General features: G+C 42.9%; 1 protein-coding gene across 1 annotated transcript in view; it reads left to right on the top strand.

Annotated features, from left to right (window-relative positions):
• LOC123998997 (transmembrane protein 104-like) overlaps positions 1–21,248 on the top strand; it is a 78,995-nt gene that overhangs the window by 18,162 nt on the left and 39,585 nt on the right. The window contains exons 7-8 of the mRNA XM_046304301.1: positions 2,320–2,419; positions 4,042–4,138. Coding sequence (XP_046160257.1) covers positions 2,320–2,419; positions 4,042–4,138 — 197 coding nt within the window. The remainder of the gene's footprint in view (positions 1–2,319; positions 2,420–4,041; positions 4,139–21,248) is intronic.

Genomic DNA, 21,248 nt, shown 5'->3' with positions numbered 1-21,248 from the left:
ATGGACCACCCTATACCTTTGACTTATAGAGACCATGGAGAGGAATACTAATCCAGTCTCCTTTATTACAGACCCCAGCTTTAATGAGTACCTAACACCGATGCATACATTTTCTGTACTTGAATGACTTTTCTTAAATATCATACTTGTACGCTATGAGGGGTACTGACAAAAGGAAAATGGGGAGCAGCGCTGCCACTAAGAAGATAAATGGACATGTTTATGTCAGCCATCTCCCCCTCCCACCACCCCAATTACATAAGCCTTAACTAAAATAGTTTTCAAGTCTCTATTGTATATGAACATAAAGGATGCGCTTTCCTTTTCAGTGGGCCTGCTGCTATTACTGCTCAACTCTATGATTACCCTGAGATCCAGATCAATAGCCCAAGTTTTAGCACAAAGAATACATCTCATTCAATAAAAGCCCATTGGGGTTTCAAAATCAAAAGGAAAGTAATTTCTGTTGCATCCAACAAACTGTCTTTAGTTGTCAGGCTCTCACATTCCTGCCTGATGAAGCTCCACGATAGCAGAGTGGAGACCAGTATAGCTGTGGCTTCCAGCGTGGTTGGCATTCAACAAAATGGCTGTGAATGTTGGAAGGAAGCAACTTCCTAACGTACCTCTTCTTCTGTGAACCACTCTCTCCTCCTCCAGACCCAGCTAGAGAGGCTATCAGAGCCTCTGTCAGTCTGCAACAGTGGGGTGATGGATAGTGACGTGTGTCCGTGCCGCTAGGGGACTGAGTGGAGCTCCTAGGTGAAGAGTCATTTGCAGCAGCAGCGTGTGAGCCTCTGGCCGTGGATAATGGGGAGGTATTAGTGATAGAGCTTGGCAGGGCAGCATCCTCTTGGTCATGCTGGGTCCTCACCCAGCTATCGCTCACTGACAGGGGCAGCACAGGCAGCCCTGATTCCCCCTATCTGAGGCAAAAGCTCTAACAGGCTTCCTTTCCATAGGGCCAGATGGAGACATGCAGGAATGGTAGAGAGTACTGTACAGTGCTAACCTCAAAGTGGGGTTGTCGGAGAGGAGGTGAAAATGGAATGTGTAGAATTGATGCAGAGAGAATCGAGTCCACCCCCCCACCAACCTGTAAGATACTTTCATACTGTAATCGGTGTGCAGATCAATACTGATAGGTACAGTATAGTGTAATCACACACACTGGCGTCTTCTTGAGTTATCAGTGTTTATTTTCCCCAGCCTGTGTTTAATGACCTCAGTGCACCACTGCACAATGATTTGATCAGATGGTCCTGGAAGAGAATAAACACAACTTGGCTACCAAAGTGCCCTTTGGTTCCCTCTCCCACAGTACTTTTTAGCACCACATTGTCCTCAATGGCGGTAAGATGGGTGGTGGTGCTAACTAGGTAAATGTTTGCGGTCATCGCCCTTTCCCACAGAATTTAGCTGCTGTTAGACTCTCCATCAAACTCGAACAGGGCTGCAGCAACTTACTGTAGCAACTGTAATATAGCTTCATATCATAATGCAGTCTACTGTAAGTGTCCAACAATCCCTGCCATAAGACAGGTGATGACTGTTTTACAACTACATGGGCTTATCTGGCTGTTGGACCAGCTAGTCCTCTTCCATATCCCTTTTCTTGTTTCCCTCAGCTGGGTTGTGTGATGGGCAGAAGAAGGTTGCCATTCGTCCCTTTACTCTCAGATCAGATGAATCAATTTAGCCCTGTAAAACTATAAACCCCTCACTTTTTATTGATTTTTAATGGACTCCACACTCTAATTTCCCTGTCAGTAATGAATTGGCTGCCAGGACCAGTAGGACACAGGAGCCTCCCACATGAGAACTCCAGTGTATGATGGATGCCTGGCACAACATGGCTATCGGTCTCCCGTTGTTGAAAGCTCTCAATCTCCCCTCGTTGTGCCAGCTTGGATGGGCCAGTAGTATGTGGGGGATGTAATGAGGAGAATTTTCATCATGAAGTGATTACTTTCTTAATTAGTGTGATTAATATTCTTCCGGAGGAGCGGAGAAATGTGCTGCTGCAGTTGTGGCTGCCATCCCGGAGGGAGAATCTGGGGATTGATGGAGGAGTGGAGGTGTAGAGACGGAGGAGATTGCCTCTAATGGAGACTGCACGTTTAGCGGTTGAAGTTTGACACAAGTTGCATTGACCATGTTTCATAATCAGGCATCTGACGGCTGTCAGGCAGATTCTCTCAGAGATATGATGAATTGATAACACAGTCATATACACTAGAAATATATAATGTATGACATTGTATGTATAGATCCAGGTATAATCTGCTCATGTCTTAACCCTTTGGTTTTGTCTTTCAGTTGGTGTCAACATGTTCTACATCTGCATGGTAGTCTACCTGTACGGAGACCTGGCCATCTATGCTGCTGCTGTGCCCATATCACTAATGGAAGTAGCCTGGTAAGACCAGCCAGTCAGCTTGCTGCTGATTCATTACATTCATGGGTTTCTTATTTGGGGGTGTTATTTCAAGCAACTTTATGACTAATGTGGGTGCAGCTGACTTTCCCAAGTACTTGCAGCACTTACGTTTGGCAGGACAAAGCATATCCCTTTCTCTCAGTTCTGTTTTTATCTCTGCACTTTGGCTGTTCCCTGACCTTCTGCCTCAGTAAAACTTTCTGATGAGGGGGCCTTTAGCCTTCCTGACCTCCCACCAGTGCTCTTGGCATTTACTTTTTGTTGACTGGCTCCCAGACAGGTTTTTATTGCAAGTTTCCTCCACTGGCCCGGTGGGCTGGGTGACATCACATATTCCATATGGTTCCAGTCTCAGACAGTATGACTTAGCCTGCAGATCTAAGGGAGGCTCTTCCCTAGAGAAACTATTGTTCTGGTGAGACCACCTTAACTGTCAGGATCACAATTAAATTTGGTGTAGCTTTATGACAGAAAGATGATTGACTTTCTCATGGTGTACCAAAAAGTACAATTTCAAAAAAGGACCCCTGCTCCAAAAACTAAAGCGCTCTCCCATTTTGCCCAAATGACGTTAGATTATCAGTGACTTTGTAAGGGTTCAGTGAGCCCTGGGAGTGCCATATAGGTGTATCTTATGAACATAATGTGGTGAGGATGAGATCCTTAAAAATGTATAGAGATACTTAGATTTTAAAGGTGAAGGTGAGTGAATACATTTCAATTCAAGATTACAATTGAACCACTTACCACATCAGAGGAAGTTCTATTAACAAATCAATCCAGTAGCATAAAAAATATACGTTTGTCCCTCTGACTCAGCCGGGTCGAAAAGCCCCGTGGTAACATTCTTGACAAAATGTGAGGCGGAACAGACACTTAAAAAGGAATTACCCTATGGCACAGACCGGAGCTCCCCGCTCGACTGGCTCTGCCACTGAGGAGAGCCAGGCGATTGAGATCGTAGAGAGGTATCTCTTTGTAAAGCCTTGCCGCAGCAGACTTCTCGGTGACAGAGGCAGATTCTAATGATTATCTCCCATAATTGATGCTTAGTCTGCCGCACCTTGTTGGCAGCACTGAAAGAGTTTTGTGATTGCCTCAGAATGACAATGTGTAATTTTCCACCAGGAAGACTGGATCATCACTTCAACTCAGTAAAGTCTTGTGCAGTGATATAACTTTTATTGATACTTTTTTTACTGATAATCTAACCGCTCAGAGGTAGAAGGAACTGACCTCACTGATAATCTAACCGCTCAGAGGTAGAAGGAACTGACCTCACCTGATAATCTCAATAACCTCCAGAGGTAGAAGGAACTGACCTCCCTGATAATCTAACCGCTCCGAGGTAGGACCTGGAACTGATAATCTAACCTCCGAGCCCTGAATAATCCTGATAACTAACCTCCGAGGTAGTAGGAACTGACAAGTCTGCAAAGTTTTAGTAATTCTGCCCTGTCATATTTCATCTTTTATCATTGTTTCATGTTCTTTTGCAACATTGTAAACTAGTCTTTCCTGTCGTATGTTATTCTTGGACTGACTTGATCTGATCATGAAGGGATCTGTAATGATCACCAGTCTGTCTGTTCTCTCTGTAGTGGTAACCACTCATGCAGTGCTGGCAGTGTGAAATACGACGACACCGACTTGTGCTGGGGGCCTGTCACCAGGAAAGACGCCTACAAGGTGTTTCTGGTGAGTACATACTGCACCCCTGTTTCTCACCCCTGTCCTTCTACCCTAGTCCCAAAGGCCCCTGGAGGATACATGGTGTACCACACCTCTCTCTGTCAGCCCCTGCCATCGTGACTGAGCCCGAATGTGCCAACCCCTGTCTATGTTAGTGTCAGCCTCAGCCCAGAGACCCCCTTCCAGTTCGGTCTCCCTCTCACGCCTCCCCTCCCGCAGCCCTGAGCAAGTGTGTGTGCCCTTGAAGTCTTAAGAGAGCGAAACTCCTGCGATTTCCACTTTTGCTTTAACTTTGCCGGCCGACAGTGATAGATGTGCTGATCTCCTCCTGTATTATTTCCCCCCTCCACTGTTCTCCCTCCACCCTCACTCATTTTCAACACAACGAGCATACCCAAACAATTCTCCAATAGATGCATTGTTGTTTTTTATCTCGTCTGGATAAGCCTCTTACATCATGTCAACGAATTGAAATTATGCTGATTTATAATCTCCTCCTGTATGTTTTGTTTACCTTGCAATTTCACAAAGTTTCCTTTTAGGGAAAGAGACATTTCCACCTCTGTGTTAATTAATCTAACTTATTGCTTCTTATTATAGTAGATGTTGAGGAGATGTCTGCTTGGTAATATGTTTTAAGAAATTGACTGTATTTGACAGAAAGTCAACTGTTCTCTGGTGTTTCTTGAAGAAGTTGTCTCCTGTTATTAGTTTTGGTCTCTCCTGCGTACAGGCATTTGGACTTCTAGGGACTTAGTTGTATTTTCTCCCATTTTCTTCTCCATGAAACCTTATTAGATTCCTTCCCGTGGTGGACTCGCCCTTAAATAAATAATTGGGCTTTGATAAAACATTCATCAGCTTCTGTTAGCAAACAGGGAGTGGAGTGTCTTCCTGCTCCTCAGCCCCCCTTTGACTTTGACGTGCCTGGGTCAAACGCTCTGGCCCCTTAGCCACTGCCCACCACTCCCCATGATCACTTTAAATAATTGATTGACTATTCCTTTTAAGCCCAGCCGCTCTCCATACACCGCTCTGTCCTGCCTAATGGAAATACCTCTCCTCTCCCACCTACGCTATGCCTGCTTATGCCCTCTGACATGTCTCTGCCCCACCCCAAAGACCAAGGTGCCCTTTGTCCTAATGATGGGTCTATCTAGGCACAATGTCCACAGCATCTAGAGTCTTTGCCATCTGGAGTCATTATGCAGCCCAGTATTTTCCCTTTTCTTTACAACGTCCATATCATTTCACTGGAAAGCTTCAAGCTCCAAACTAAGTGACCTGCTTTATCACCTTACTGCCAGTCTCTTTATGAACTGAGTGAGTCAGAGGGTGCTTTAGTATTGACTCCTATTATAATATGCTCAATCAGACTTTGGAAAACATTGGAACAGTTGTTAGAAAGGCTGACAATACGGCATTGGGAAATGCTTAATTATTTTTGTTTTGGTTTAGCTAAAGAATTCAAATGAGCCTATTCATTTATTATGCCGTCCCATTCTTTGAGTGTTTGAAAAAGGCATTACAAAAAGAACCATAATTACAATTCCTAATTACTTTTTTGTTTTGGTTATGCAATTAGTTTGGCTTAGTTTTGAGCCTCTAAGAGAGTGTAGGCATTAGCAAACACACTGCGTTCAATATGTTAGCATTAGTTGCTGCTCAGTTGTTGTATACCAATGGAATTGTTCAAAGCTGGTCTTTGAACTATGTTCTGGAGGTTCTCTGTGTTTCAGTCGTCATTACATTCTATCTTTTAATGGCCCTTCTCTCCTGTCCTCATCAACCACATTTCTCTCCTCACCATCACATCTTCTCAACCTCAAAATCTTGTAGTCTCTCCTGGCAACAGATTGTCAGTTAATCCTCCATTTGTATCTTGACCAGGCATTTGTAGCTCCCAGTTCTATAGGTGTCATTGATAAGGGGCTTTAATCCCTTGAATGGTATTATCTGTTTCCTTAAGGGATTTTACTGTGGTAACTGCTCTGTGAACCATACTTATTCATCTTAAATAATCAATAGTGTGTGTAATGTGTATGTTGTGGTTTTGTGCTAAGCACGAACACAACCTGAACTTCCTCAGTTGGGTGCGTATTTGGTCTGCCTGGGCTGCCGTTACTGTGTAGGGCAACACTGGCTGCCACAGGGGGAGTGGGATTGATGTCGGACACATTAGTCCAGCCACAGCGTTATTAGGGTTTAGAAAAGGAAGCAAGGAAAGATTAAAGGGCAGCCCGCATTACAGCATAACGGCGCACAGCTGTAATCCCCGTGTGGGTGGCTGTTTGAGAGAGAAGGAAAGAGAGACTGATAGAGTGAAAGAGAAGGATAGAGCATGATTTAGAGAACTCAGGCTGTCACAGACAGAAGTAGGGTTGATGGAGTGGTTCCTCCAGGGGGCTTTCTACCCTCTGCACCCTCAAGAATGGACTGTTGACCATACAGACAGGCTTAAGAGCTTTTTTTCACCTGCCCTGTACTGTGTTGGTCTGAAAGTCACAACCCTGGGCGTTGCGTGTTTCAGACCACCGGCCTCCTCATCAGACCAGGTTTTTATAGATGCCACCCACATGTCAGTGGTCTGCCCGGCCAGACCGTTCTAATCGCCATCAACTGAGCCACAAGCTAGTCTTATTCTAGATCTCGTTGGTCGATTTGAATGTCCTAGTCCCTTTATCAGAACAAGATACAAGACACATTTCAGTTGAAGGCATTCAGTTTTACAACTGACTAGGTATCCCCCTTTCCCTGACATGACCAAAACTGTGGACACCTGCTCGTCGAACATCTCATTCCAAAATCATGGTCTGCGCACTTCTGCACTCGGCTGTCCCGTTCTTTGAGCTTGTGTGGCCTACCACTTTGCGGCTGAGTCATTGTTGCTCCTAGACGTTTCCACTTCACAATAATATAACTTACAGCTGACCAGGGCAGCACTAACAGGGCAGAATGTTGACATACTGATTTGTTGGAAAGGTGGCATCCAATGACGGCGCCACGTTGAAAGTCACTGAACTCTTCAGTACGGGCCATTTTACTGCCAATGTTTGTCCGTGGATGTTGCATGGCTGTGTGCTCGATTTTATACACCTGTCAGCAACAGGTATGGTTGACTAATTTGAAGGGGTGTCCACGTAGTGCTTGGACAACAGATTGTGGGTTATTTTTAGTATGTGACAGAACAGCTGTCCCAGTTCAGAAAAGTAGTTCTGCTCTAATAGCAGACCCACAAGGCTCTGGGGATCAGCACAACTCCACTATGGCCAAGACCAAAGAGCTGTCAAAGGACACCAGAAACAAAATTGTAGACCTGCACCAGGCTGGGAAGACTGAATCTACAATAGGTAAACAGCTTGGTTTGAAGAAATCAACTGTGGGAGCAATTATTAGGAAATGGAAGACATATAAGACCACTGATAATCTCCCTCAATCTGGGGCTCCACGCAAGATCTCACCCCGTGGGGTCAAAATGATCACAAGAACGGTGAGCAAAAATCCCAGAACCACACGGGGGGGACCTAGTGAATGACCTGCAGAGAGCTGGGACCAAAGTAACAAAGCCTACCATCAGTAACACACTACGCCGCCAGGGACTCAAATCCTGCAGTGCCAGACATGTCCAGGCCCGTCTGAAGTTTGCTAGAGAGCATTTGGATGATCCAGAAGAAGATTGGGAGAATGTCATATGGTCAGTTTTTCAGCAAAGGGACCAGGACGACTGATCCGTGTAAAGGAAAGAATGAATGGGGCCATGTATCGTGAGATTTTGAGTGAAAACCTTCTTCCATCAGCAAGGGCATTGAAGATGAAACATGGCTGGGTCTTTCAGCATGACAATGATCCCATTTCAACTATGACAGACACAGCATGACAGTGTACCTATGATGAAAATTACAGGCCTCTCATCTTTTTAAGTGGGAGAATTTGCACAATTGGTGGCTGACTAAATACTTTTTTGCCCCACTGTATTTATTTCACACACAGTTGAAGTTGGAAGTTTACATACACCTTAGCCAAATACATTTAAACTCAGTTTTTCATAATTCCTGACATTTAATCTTCGTAAAAATTCCCTGTCTTAGGTCAGTTAGGATCACCACTTTATTTTAAGAATGTGAAATGTCAGAATAATAGTAGTGATTTATTTCAGCTTTTATTTCTTTCATCACATTCCCAGTGGGTCATAAGTTTGCATACAATCAGTTAGTATTTGATAGCATTGCCTTTAAACTTGGGTCAAACGTGTCGGGTAGCCTTCCACAAGCTTCCCACGATAAGTTGGAAGAATTTTGGCCCATTTCTCCTGACAGAACTGAGTCAGGTTTGTAGGTCTCCTTGCTCGCACATGCTTTTTCAGTTTTGCCCACAAATTATCTATGGGATTGAGGTCAGAGCTTTGTGATGGCCACTCCAATACCTTGACTTTGTTTGTTTGTCCTTAAGACATTTTGCCACATCTTTGGAAGTATGGTTGGGGTCATTGTCCATTTGGAAGACCCATTTACGACCAAGCTTTAACTTCCTGACTGATGTCTTGAGATGTCGCTTTCTATCCTCATGATGCCATCTATTTTGTGAAGTGCACCAGTCCCTCCTGCAGCAAAGCACCCCCACAACATGACGCTGCCACCCCCTTGCTTCACAGTTGGGATGGTGTTCTTTGGCTTGCAAGCCTCCCTCTTTTTCCTCCAAACGTAACGATGGTCATTATTCCTTGCATTTTACTGTGGATATAGATACTTTTGTACCTGTTTCCTCCAGCATCTTCACAAGATCCTTTGCTGTTGTTCTGGGATGGATTTGCACTTTTCGCACCAAAGTACGTTCATCTCTAGGAGACAGAACGCCCCTCCTTCCTGAGCATTACTGCGTCCTGAGCATTATTTCTAACCAAAGAGAGGTGTCACAAAAAGCAGAGATATAGATAGAATCGTCAAAGGTTAGTGATTAATTGTATCAGATGACACTCCCAGGACTCAATGTTACACAATACATGTATGTTTTGTTCGATCAAGTTCATATTTATATCCAAAAACCTCAGATTACATTGGCGCCATGTTCAGAAATGCCTCCAAAACATCCGGAGAAATTGCAGTGAGCCACATCAAATAACAGAAATACTCATCATAAACTTTGATGAAAGATACATGTTTTACATAGAATTAAAGATGAACTTGTTTTTAATGCAACCGCTGTGTCCGATTTCAAAAAACCTTTACGTCAAAAGCACAATATTCAATAATCTGAGAACAGGTTCAGCCACAAAAGCAAGCCATACAGTTACCTGCCACATTGTAGAGTCAACAAAAGTCATAAATAGCATTATAAATCTTCACTTACCTTTGCTGATCTTCGTCGGAATGCACTCACAGGACTCCCACTTCCACAAGACATGTTTGTTTTGTTCGATTACGTCCATATTTATGTCCAAATACCTCCGTTTTGTATGCACGTTTAGTTTTCTATTCCAGTTGTAGAAACATGTCGAACGATGTTTACAATCAATCCTTAGGGTCTTTTTTATAAACCATCTTCAATAATATTCCAACCGGACAGTAGCATTACAGAGGAAAAAGAAGGAACGGCGTGACTGCGCAGTAAATAACTGATTGGCCTCAGCCTAGTCCACTTGTTGAAACAGCTCTTATTCGACACCCTTCCACAATAGAAGCCTCAAACAACTTTCCAAAGACTGTTGACATCTGCTGGAAGCCTTGGGTAGTGCAATCTGGCCCCATGGACACAGCATATTGGATAGGCAATCACTTAAATGAAACTACAAACCTCAAATTTCCCACTTCCTGGTTGGATTTGTCTCAGGTTTTTGCTTGCCATGTGAGTTCTGTTATACTCACAGACATCATTCAACAGTTTTAGAAACTTCACAGAGTGTTTTCTATCCAATACTACTAATAATATGCATATATTTGCATCTGGGACAGAGCAGCATTCAGTTTACTCTGGGCACCTTATTCATCCAAGCTTTTCAATACTGCTCCCCTGCCACCAAGAAGTTAAAGCCATAACATTTTCTGTCATTTTCCAAGCTGTTTAAAGGCACAGTCAACTTAGTGTATGTAAACCTCTGACCCACTGGAATTGTGATACAGTGAATTATAAGTGAAATAATCTGTCTGTTAACAATTGTTGGAAAAATGACTTGTGTTATGCACAAAGTAGATGTCCGACTTGCCAAAACTATAGTTTGTTAACCAGAAATTTGTGGAGTGGTTGAAAAAATAGTTTTAATGAGTCCAACATAAGTGTCTGTGAACTTCTGACTTAAACTGTATGTGTATGTATATTTATGTATAAAAATTATTATTATTCTTTTTTTTTACAAATCAATACTTGAAGTCAAATTATCAATATAATATTTTCCAAAAATAATGTCCCGATATGTAACTGTATCGACTCCCCCCGTCACTAAGCCTGCCAAACCACGCTCTCTAGGATTGAGAGGTAGTGCCTACACATAGTATGAGCGTTGCACCTCATACATACATGCATGCAGAGGACATGAGTGAAACTCAATAACAATATTCACTGGATGGAATTCACAATTCGGAATGGAATTCACAATTCTGGAGGTTAGCCTCACACCTTACCCTGACGTGTCTGGACTATATGTCAGGTTGACTTATCATCAATGGCCAGCTCTGCAAGTTCTTTTGAAACTAAAAGTCATATCAGTTCATTCAGTGACTTTGTGATATAGAAATGTGAAGTGCACATTTGTACTCACTTGTATGACATATTACAAAACAAATGTCATCTTCTAAAATATATAATCCTCTTAATTGTAATGGGTGTGTGTGTTTGTGTAAGTTACTGCAACTACTTGTCACACTCAAGTTCAGAACAGCAGTCAGTCAAACCCTTACAATGACGTGAAGCGCAGAGCTCTGACGTCATGTACAGCATGTTACTCTTCAGCCACTGCGTTCCAATTTAGGCATTTATCCGTGCCCAAATCTGCCATTTTCAACCTGTACACGGTACGAATGTAAAGGGATACGAAAATGAGTTGGGTGAGATTTGATCAACTGCTGATTGATTCTCGTGTCCGGTACCCAGGCTGTTTTCAAAGACTATTGAAAGACTAGAATTTATACTTACCCTGTTTAGGAAGAGTTTGTCCCATCTGTGTTTGTCCCATTTGTGTTTGCTAACTACAGCATATTGCTTCCACTCCAGCAGATTGAGCAGTTGTTAACCCTTTTTTGTGTGAGTTGTGCTGGTGCTGCTATCACATTACCATAAAGAGTGGTAGGTAGTCAGCCACACGAGACAAACTGCTAATGCCATCAAATGTGCTTAAGGATATTTTTGGCAGCTGTCACTACAGAACTCAATGGGGCTTGTGTGCCTGTGATTTGTAACCAAGGTAATACATGGTTTAATTATTGCCTTCAGCCTGTCCATTTAACTCAGTTTTTCCTCGGTCTTTCTGCTTATAGACTGCAGACGATCATCATTTGAGAAGTTATTTCACTCATTGGTTTTGAGAAAACAAAACAAGGGAGTAGTGTAGCCCATTGCTTTCTATTACTTTTAATGTCATTGTCTGTGTCAATTGTTTATTCTTTCCTTTTCTCAGGGGAGTAAGATAAAATAGACGTATTTGGCCTGTCTAACACGTTGGTAAAGTCCGTGCCTCGTGTTTAAGGAGAAAATCTACATGCTGAGTACAATATTGTTTTCTGTTTTGAAAAGCTGGTTATCTGGTACAAGGACATTGCAGAATGATGTACGGGTCTTGCTCGGTGGGTGGCTGAACGCTAACAAACGTGATTCTCATGAAATTAATCTGACGCTTAAACGGAACACAGGCTCCCATTTTAAAAGGGACAGGTTTCAAGAGACTTTTACATTCTGTCGTGTCTTTACTATCATTAAATTGAAGACTTAGTTTTATCAAAGATTCTCTGTAATTAGTATTACGCGATTAGACTGATTAATCATGTAACTGTAACTAACTAGGAAGTCGGGGCACCAAGGAAAATATTCCGATTACAAGGTTATAATTTCCCAATATAACCTTGCAGATATTTTCATATCTGATCCATTGTCTTCTGATTAAGGAATGATTTACTTTACCTCACGTTAGTCTCATTCCAAACATCGTAACTTGTTGGTTATCTGCACGAACCCAGTCTTCACTATGAGTCATCCATACATCAATTGTCTTAAATCATTCATTTATTACTAACTAAGTAATTCACAGAAATGCATAAACAATGTAAATATGGTTACAATACATTTTAGGAAATGTGCCATAGTGGGCTAAACCGGCATCGCGGCTTGGTGGACAAAATGGGGAGTGGGGGTCAGCTGAGAAGTCACCAAAGAGTTGATAATTATAACAATTGAAATTCTAATCCTTTGTACATGAACGCTCACTCATTCGGGAACAATTGCAATCAATATATATATTTACGCTCAGTGTGTCGTCTTGATCGCTGGTGAAAAGTCTTTGTCCGTCTCTCTCCCTCTCTCTCTCGGTTGTGGTTAGAGTGGGTTGTTCAGAGTGACATTCCTTCATTCGTTATAGAATGGTAGTTTCGGTGGATGTCATTCTTTGTTCAATGATACTGAATTCCTAGCTGCAGACTAGTAATTAATATCAAAGACTTGTTCTTATTCTGTCAGTATCGATAGTCTAAGAGTTTAACCACGTGGTATGGTTAAAAGATTCAGCAATGGTCTACAACCTTTGTACTCCCGTGATTGAGAGAAACATGGTCTGTTGATAATTTCTCAAAGTTGGGTTTTATTCGGAATTACAGAAAAGGGGCTGTCCCAGGATGCCTGACCCTAACTGGGCTCAGGGGCGGTCCTCTGATTTAGTTCAAATCAAAAGGGAATTGGATTTTCCTTCATTAAACAGTCCAAAGTCATATTACACAATTTTACAAACAGTATCATACTCACTCATTCATCGTATACAACAATTAGATGTAAACCTCATATCTGAGGCTATTGTATAAACAGCATAATGGTAATGTGGCCACACCGTCTCCCATGAGCTTCCCCAAGTTGTAACAAACGGACCAGTTTGTAGCTGGATTCTTCCCCGATCTTTTATACTTTCTCCGGAACATGAAATTGTTTCGTACCTCAAGTTCTGTGAGGTGGAAGAAATTCCTTTGTTCACTATGAAAAGTTACTCTGCCTCTTATACTGTGTGGCCATGAGGCAGGGTCTTCTCCTCAGGAATTTACGACCTCTCTCTGACCACAGCAGCCTAGTTGAAGGAGTCAGGGGGATGGGGCTTGCTATACCCAAAGAGGGCAACATCATGACAATTCAGACCCTGTGACCTTGGGCTGATTGCTTGTATGGCTGTGTGTTGGTGTAGTTGTCTGGGTCTGCTGGTTAGGCTGACCAGACCAAGCCTCCTATTGAAAGAATGTCCCAACCGTTTGCACCCTTCTCCAAACCAGGAAATAAAAATGGACAGTTTCCTTCCTCATATAGAGCTTTTTCAATTACACTGTGACATGGAACATATTCATGAAAAGGCACCTTAGTTGATGTATTATTTAATTTATTCTTCATAGGGTCCATCATCATAATTTAATGAGACCTTGTTCTCTGTGCGATATGGCACCCCCTTTTCCCCATCCCCCACATCCCCTACTAAAAGTTATAATGATCGGGAGAGTGAAATAGCCGAGGTCCTATTAAACCACAGGCAAATTATCGTTTCGAATTTCCTTCCAGATATGTCCCTTGCCTGTCATAAATCTTCCCTATGCGGCGTTGCTCGTTATTTTTTACCTAGGTGTATAATGGTATCTTTTGAGGAGCCAGAGATTTTAATTAGACAAACCAACTGGAAGGCAACTGCACCCCAGCTCCCCATATGAAGTCATAATGGTTCAGTGTAGCAAATGAATGCTATGCTCCTCATTGTTTACTTTCCCAATTTACTGTGGCTACCCAAATAGAGGCTGCTGGCACAAATGTATCAGCAACAGTTTTTCGGGAGGTCTGGTTAAGCTAAACCCATACTTCTGGGAAGTTGTGAATGATAAAGTAGGGAATAGTTTTAAATGTTGGGTAAGAGTTTAGCTCATGTCTTATTCTTGGTATCCTCTTATCTCTCCAGAGAGAAGTGAATTTTGAGATCCAGTGTAAAGGCAGAGCTTTAGATCAGCCCCTCGATTGATCTGTTGAACTAAGAATGCCCTTTACAGGTCACACCCACGTTCAGTATTTGTTTACGCTGATGTTATGTCTGTTCAGTGATTGTTGTATGCCATAACATTCTCTGATAGACTTCAAAGGCTTGAAACTCTGAACATCAGAGGGGCTTTGAAGCTAGGATAAATTGAGTAATCCAGTCTTATATGTACAGTATAGAGTTGATCATCCTCATCATTTCCTCTCCTCGTTGCTTCACAGTCTCTTTCTGTTTCAGTAATAGCTTGAGGATATCCCTGAAGTTACTGACTAATATCTATTAAATCAAACTTTATTTGTCATGCGCTGAATACAAGTGTAGACCTTCTGTGAAATGCTTACTTACAAACCCTTAACCAACAGTGCAGTTCAAGAAGAGTTAAGAAAATAATTACCAAATAAACTAAAGTTTTAAAAAGTTTATAAAAAATCAATCAAAAGTTACACAATAACGTAACAGTAATGAGGCTATATACAAGGAGTACCGGTACCGATGAATTGTTCAGCAGCCTTATGGCTTGGGGGTAGAAGCTGTAAAGGAGCCTTTTGGTCCTAGACTTGGTGTTCCGGTACCGCTTGCTGTGCGGTAGCAGAGAAAACAGTCTATGATTTGGGTGACTGGAGTCTCTGACAATTTTTTATGGGCTTTCCTCTGACACTGCCTATTATATAGGTCCAGGATGGCAGGCAGCTTGGCCCCAGTGATGTACTGGGCAGTACGCACTACCTTCTGTAGCGCCTTGTGGTCAGATACTGAGCAGTTGCCATACCAGGCAGTGATGGAACTGGTCAGGATGATCTCAATGATGCAGCTGTAGAACTTTTTGAGGATCTGGGGACCCATGCCAAATATTTTCAGTCTCCTTGGGGGAAAAGGTTTTGTTGTGCCCTCTTCACAACTGTCTTGGTGTGTTTGGACCATGATAAGTTCCTTGGTGTCCACATCACCAACAAACTAACTCTTGACCCGCTCCACTACAGCTCCTTTGATGTTAATAGGGGCCTGTTCGGCCCGCCTTTTCCTGTAGTCCACAATCAACTCCATTGTCTTGCTCACATTGAGGGAGAGGTTGTTGTCCTGGCACCACACTGCCAGTTCTCTGACCTCCTCCCCCTAGGCTGTCATCGTTGTCGGTGATCGGGGCTACCGCTGCTGTGTCGTCAGCAAACTTAATGATAGTGTTGGGAGTAGTTTGGCCATGCAGTCGTGGGTGAAAAGGTAGTACAGAAGGGGACTAAGTACACACCCCTGAGGGGCCCCAGTGTTGATGATCAGTGTGAGAGACGTGTTGGTGCCTACCCTTACCACCTGGGGATGGCCCGTCAGGAAGTCCAGGATCCAGTTGCAGTGGTTCTAGGGTATCCAGGAGGATGCTGTTGATGTGAGCCATGACCAGCCTTTCAAAGCACTTCGTGGCTACCGACGTAAGTGCTACCGGGCGGTAATCATTTAGGCAGGTTACCTTCTCTTCCTTGGGCACAGGGACTATGGTGGTCTGAAGCATGTAGGTATTACAGACTCAGTCAGGGAGAGGTTGAACATGTCAGTGAAGGCACTTGCCAGTTGATTCAATCTTAATCCTGTATTGACAATAATCCTGTAATGGCTTGTTTGATGGTTTCTCTGAGGGCTTAGCGGGATATTTTATAAGTGTCCAGATTAGTGTTCCACTCTTTGAATGCAGCAGCATTCTCTAGCCTTTAACTTGATACGGATGTTGCCTGTAATCCATGGCTTCTGGTTGGGATATGTATGCACTGTCACTGTGGGGATGACGTCGTCAATGCATTTATTGATGAAGCCGATGACTGAGGTGGTATACTCCACCTAGAATTATTGTCAGATTTGCCAAATGTATGGATGGGAGAGAGCTTTGTATGCAGTTCTGTGTGTGGAGTAAAGGTGGTCTAGAGTTTAAAAATTTTTTTTTCCTTTGGTTGCAAATGTGATATGCTGGTTAAAATTTGGTAAAACTGATTTACGTTTGCCTGCAGTAAAGTCCCTAGGCCACTAGGAGCGCCATTTCTGGATGTGCATTTTCTTGTTTGCTTATGGCCTTATAGAGTTGGTCGAGTGCGGTCTTGGTGCCAGCATCGATCTGTGGTGGTAAATAGATGGCTACGAATAATATAGATATGAACTCAATTGGTAGATAGTGTGGTCTACAGCTTATCATAAGGTACTCTACCTCAGGCGAGCAATACCTCAAGACTTCTTTAATTGGTCCAGCTCCTTTTGGAGGATAAAGTGCCATTAGTAATCTTCCTCTTGATTTCTAATGTTTAAATTTGGTCCACTGTAAATGCGACACAGAAAACAATTGCACAATAATGCTTTTTAGCCTATTAATTGATGGAAATACCAGTTGATGGAAATACATTTGACTGGTCATGCTTATCGGTCAATAGGTTCATTTGCATAATTTAGTGGAATTAATTTGGCTCGTATATTCGTTATGTATCTTATCATACATATACAGATACAGAGCCTTTGAGTGAAAGATCTGTCAGACAGCACAAGAGCTCCCGAGTGGCGTAGCGGTCTAAGGTACTGCATCTCAGTGCTAGAGACGTCACTGCAGACACCCTGGTTCGATTCCAGGCAGTATCACAACCGGCCGTGATTGGGAGTCCCATAGGGTGGTGCACAATTGGTCCAGCGTCGTCCGGGTTTGGCCGGTGTAGGCCGTCATTGTAAATAAGAATTTGTTCTTAACTGACTTGTCTAGTTAAATAAAGGATAAATAAAAACAAGAAAATAATAATAATATAAACTGTTTCTGTTTATCTCCTTTTACTTCACTATACTCATTCAGAGGAGTGAACACTTTCGTATTTGCTGTACTGTCACAATGTACACAGTGGCCACACTTGTTAGTGTCATTGGGTGGGCCTGGTAGCCAAGTGTCATGCTTCTTAGGTAGCTTCATGCTGTGCGTCATGGAATCGGCTATATTCTGGTATGGCCCCCCCAAAAATGTGAGGGGGTAATATGGTGGACACTCGTAGATTAGGATTACTTTTGTTCCAGTGTTTTAATACATTGGATTTGACGTGACCGGCATATGTGCTGTACTCCGTGGAAAAACACAAACATGGGAGTTTTGTCTTATTTATTTTTTATTTCACCTTTATTTAACCAGGTAGACCAGTTAAGAACAAGTTCTCATTTACAACTGCAACCTGGCCAAGATAAAGCAAAGCAGTGCGACACAAACAACAACACAGAGTTAGACATGGGATAAACAAGGTTACAGTCAATAACACAATAGAAAAGTCTATGTGTGCAAATGAGGTGAGATAAGGGAGGTAAAGGCAAAAAAAGGCCATGGAGACAAAGTAAATACAATATAGCAAGTGAGGGAGATATGAGTCTCCAGCTTCAGTGATTTTTGCAATTTGTTCTAGTCATTGGCTTGCAGAGAACTGGAAGGAAAGGCAGCCAAAGGAGGAATTGGCTTTGGAGGTGACCAGTGAAATATACCTGCTGGAGTGTGTGCTACAGGTGGGTGCTGCTATGGTCACCAGTGAGCTGAGATAGGCGGGGCTTTACCTAGCAGAGACTTGTGGATGACTTGGAGCCAGTGAGTTTGGCGAGGAATATGAAGCGAGGGCCAGCCAACGAGAGCATACAGGTCGCAGTGGTGGGTAGTATATGGGGTTTTAGTGACTAAATGGATGGCACTGTGATAGACTGCGTTCAATTTGCTGAGTAGTGTTGGAGGCTATTTTGTAAATGATATCGCTGAAGTCAAGGATCGGTAGGATAGTCAAGTTTGGCAGCGTGAGTGAAGGATGCTTTGTTGCGAAATAGGAAGCCGATTCTAGACTTAATTTTGGATTGGAGATGCTTAATATGAGTCTGGTGCAGGTGCGGGCAGCGATCGGTTCAAATCAAATCAAATTTTATTTGTCACATACGCATGGTTAGCAGATGTTAATGCGAGTGTAGCGAAATGCACACATTTAGTTTTACTTGCATTTAAGGGCAGTTGGAGGCCAGGGAAGGAGAAATGTATTGCATTGCAGCTCATCTGGAGGTTAGTGTCCAAAGAAGGGCCAGAAATATACAGAATGGTGTTGTCTGCGTAGAGGTGGATCAGAGAATCACCACTATTAGTGCCAGTGAGTAGGCTTTGACGTTCAGTCTCTCTAGCACAGGTATAGGTCTGTTCAATAACTCCCTTATCATACTCACATTGCAGGAACCTAGTGTGCATACCATTAGCTTTGCGCTCAAAGTCTGTCTGTGCTACAGTTACTTCGGAGTCTTAGGAATTGAGCTACCAGTATGTTCCGCTTATGGTGTACGGGGTGGTTACTGTCTGTGCGGCTTGCAGAAGATGGTAGACTCCAAGTCTGTTTTCTTCTCTTCTCTCTGTTGTGAATTTGAGATTGGGTTCAGATAAATTATAAGAAATTAACTCTGAGAGGAGACCTTCAGTACCGTTCCATACCAGTAGGATGTCGTCTATGTATCTTTTCCAAAGGGTGATATTCTGGAAATACGTTTTTTTTTCTGGACATCATAAAGGCAGGTCTCCTCCCAGTGTCCCATGAATACATTTGCATAGTTAGGAACGAAGTCAGTTCCCATTGAGGTACTCTGAATCTGTTGGTAGAAACTGCCCGCATATTGGAAGTCATTTGATGTGAGGGCTTTTTTAGTGAGAGACAGAATGAAGTTAGACGGGGGTAAGAGACCCTCGGGTCTAGTGCTGGGATAGCGCGAAAGCGCTTGTAGGCTTGCGTCATGCATGCTATTAGTGTAGAGAGACTGAACGTCAAGTATAACCAAGATGCTTTCACTGTCACATTTATAGTTATTGATGCACATCGTGGTATCCTAAAAAGGCTGGCAATGCTGGCACAAATGTTAAGATGAATAAATCATCATATTGAGATAGGTGTTCAACAGGGCTACTGTTACCTGACACTATGGGACGTAAAGGAGGTTCATCCATACTTTTATGTATTTTCGGTAAGCCATCATAAACTGGACAGGCTGGATTAAAGTGAGCAATAAGAAATCAATCTCTGCCTTTTCTGTTGTTGAGTGCCCTAACTTAATTTGACCTCAAATGAGTCCTTTTGGAAGTTTTTCTTGGTAAGCCCTTCTTATAGTTATTCTAACATGTTCAAAGTGCACATCAGAAGTCTGTAAGAAGGACCATATATCGTTGCATCCTCGACATGCATGTTCTTCTGAATGTGATTACTCTGAGCACGGTGTGTGGATGCCCTAATCAGGTTACGCACCCAATGCATATGGGTCCGGTAAATTTAAAATGTTGCCGGTCAAATGTCCGGCACAACCATTTCCTAATGGAAACACTCATGTGACATCATTATTCAAACAAAGCGGCAGTGTGTGAGGGCATACATTTGAGACCTCAGTGGTCCTCACCATTTAGTCTCAAATAGACTCACACAAGTGGAACACTGCAATCACTTGCTTAATCATGCTGTAAATGGTTCTTAATAGTTGAGCTTTTGCCTTTTAAAAAGTTTAGGTCTACACATGGATTCACTGTCAGACTGTCCTGAGACCGTATGCTAACCGAGGAATGCTGGTGGATTGTGAAACTCTTGGCCTAACAAATACTAGCTGGCAATGACAAGCCCAGCCAGCGTGATTTATTAGTACTGCAGTGAAATAAATAAAGATGCATCTATATGCATGCTTTAGTCTTCATGTGGGCTAGACCAACAGAGGTGTTTACATTGAAATACCACAGGTCAAACTCCTTTGATTTTACTGACGTCTGCTTCAACTTCCTTCATTAGTGTTCTGTCATCTCCTACTGAGACAGAGTGAAGAGGAATTGGGCTCAACTGCATTACTGTAGTGTTGAGCAATTCTGATGTGTTAAATAGTCACAGGCAGGTGGCAAAATATCCCATCTACACTTACCCCCCCCCCCCCATCACCAACACTTACCTCCATGTCCTGTCCCATCCCATATACGCTGAACCCCCCACCTACACTTACCACCTCCATGTCCTGTCCCATCCCATCTACACTTACCCCCTCACCTACACTTACCTCCTCCATGTCCTGTCCAATCCCATCTACAGTGAACCCCCCCCCCCCACCTATACTTACCTCCTCCATGTCCTGTCCCATCCCATCTACACTTACCCCCCCTCACCTACACTTACAGTGCCTTGCGAAAGTATTCAGCCCCCTTGAACTTTGCAAACTTTTGCCACATTTCAGGCTTCAAACATAAAGATATAAAACTGTATTTTTTTGTGAAGAATCAACAACAAGTGGGACACAATCATGAAGTGAAACGACATGTATTGGATATTTCAAACTTTTTTAACAAATCAAAAACTGAAAAATTGGGAGTGCATAATTATTCAGCCCCCTTAAGTTAATACTTTGTAGCGCCACCTTTTGCTGCGATTACAGCTGTAAGTCGCTTGGGGTATGTCTCTATCAGTTTTGCACATCGAGAGACTGAAATTTTTTCCCATTCCTCCTTGCAAAACAGCTCGAGCTCAGTAAGGTTGGATGGAGAGCATTTGTGAACAGCAGTTTTCAGTTCTTTCCACAGATTCTCGATTGGATTCAGGTCTGGACTTTGACTTGGCCATTCTAACACCTGGATATATTTATTTTTGAACCATTCCATTGTAGATTTTGCTTTATGTTTTGGATCATTGTCTTGTTGGAAGACAAATCTCCGTCCCAGTCTCAGGTCTTTTGCAGACTCCATCAGGTTTTCTTCCAGAATGGTCCTGTATTTGGCTCCATCCATCTTCCCATCAATTTGAACCATCTTCCCTGTCCCTGCTGAAGAAAAGCAGGCCCAAACCATGATGCTGCCATCACCATGTTTGACAGTGGGGATGGTGTATTCAGGGTGATGAGCTGTGTTGCTTTTACGCCAAACATAACGTTTTGCATTGTTGC

Source organism: Oncorhynchus gorbuscha, linkage group LG16 (genome assembly GCF_021184085.1).
Source record: "Oncorhynchus gorbuscha isolate QuinsamMale2020 ecotype Even-year linkage group LG16, OgorEven_v1.0, whole genome shotgun sequence".
Lineage (NCBI taxonomy): Eukaryota > Metazoa > Chordata > Actinopteri > Salmoniformes > Salmonidae > Oncorhynchus > Oncorhynchus gorbuscha.
This window is presented reverse-complemented; position numbering and strand designations above follow the sequence as displayed.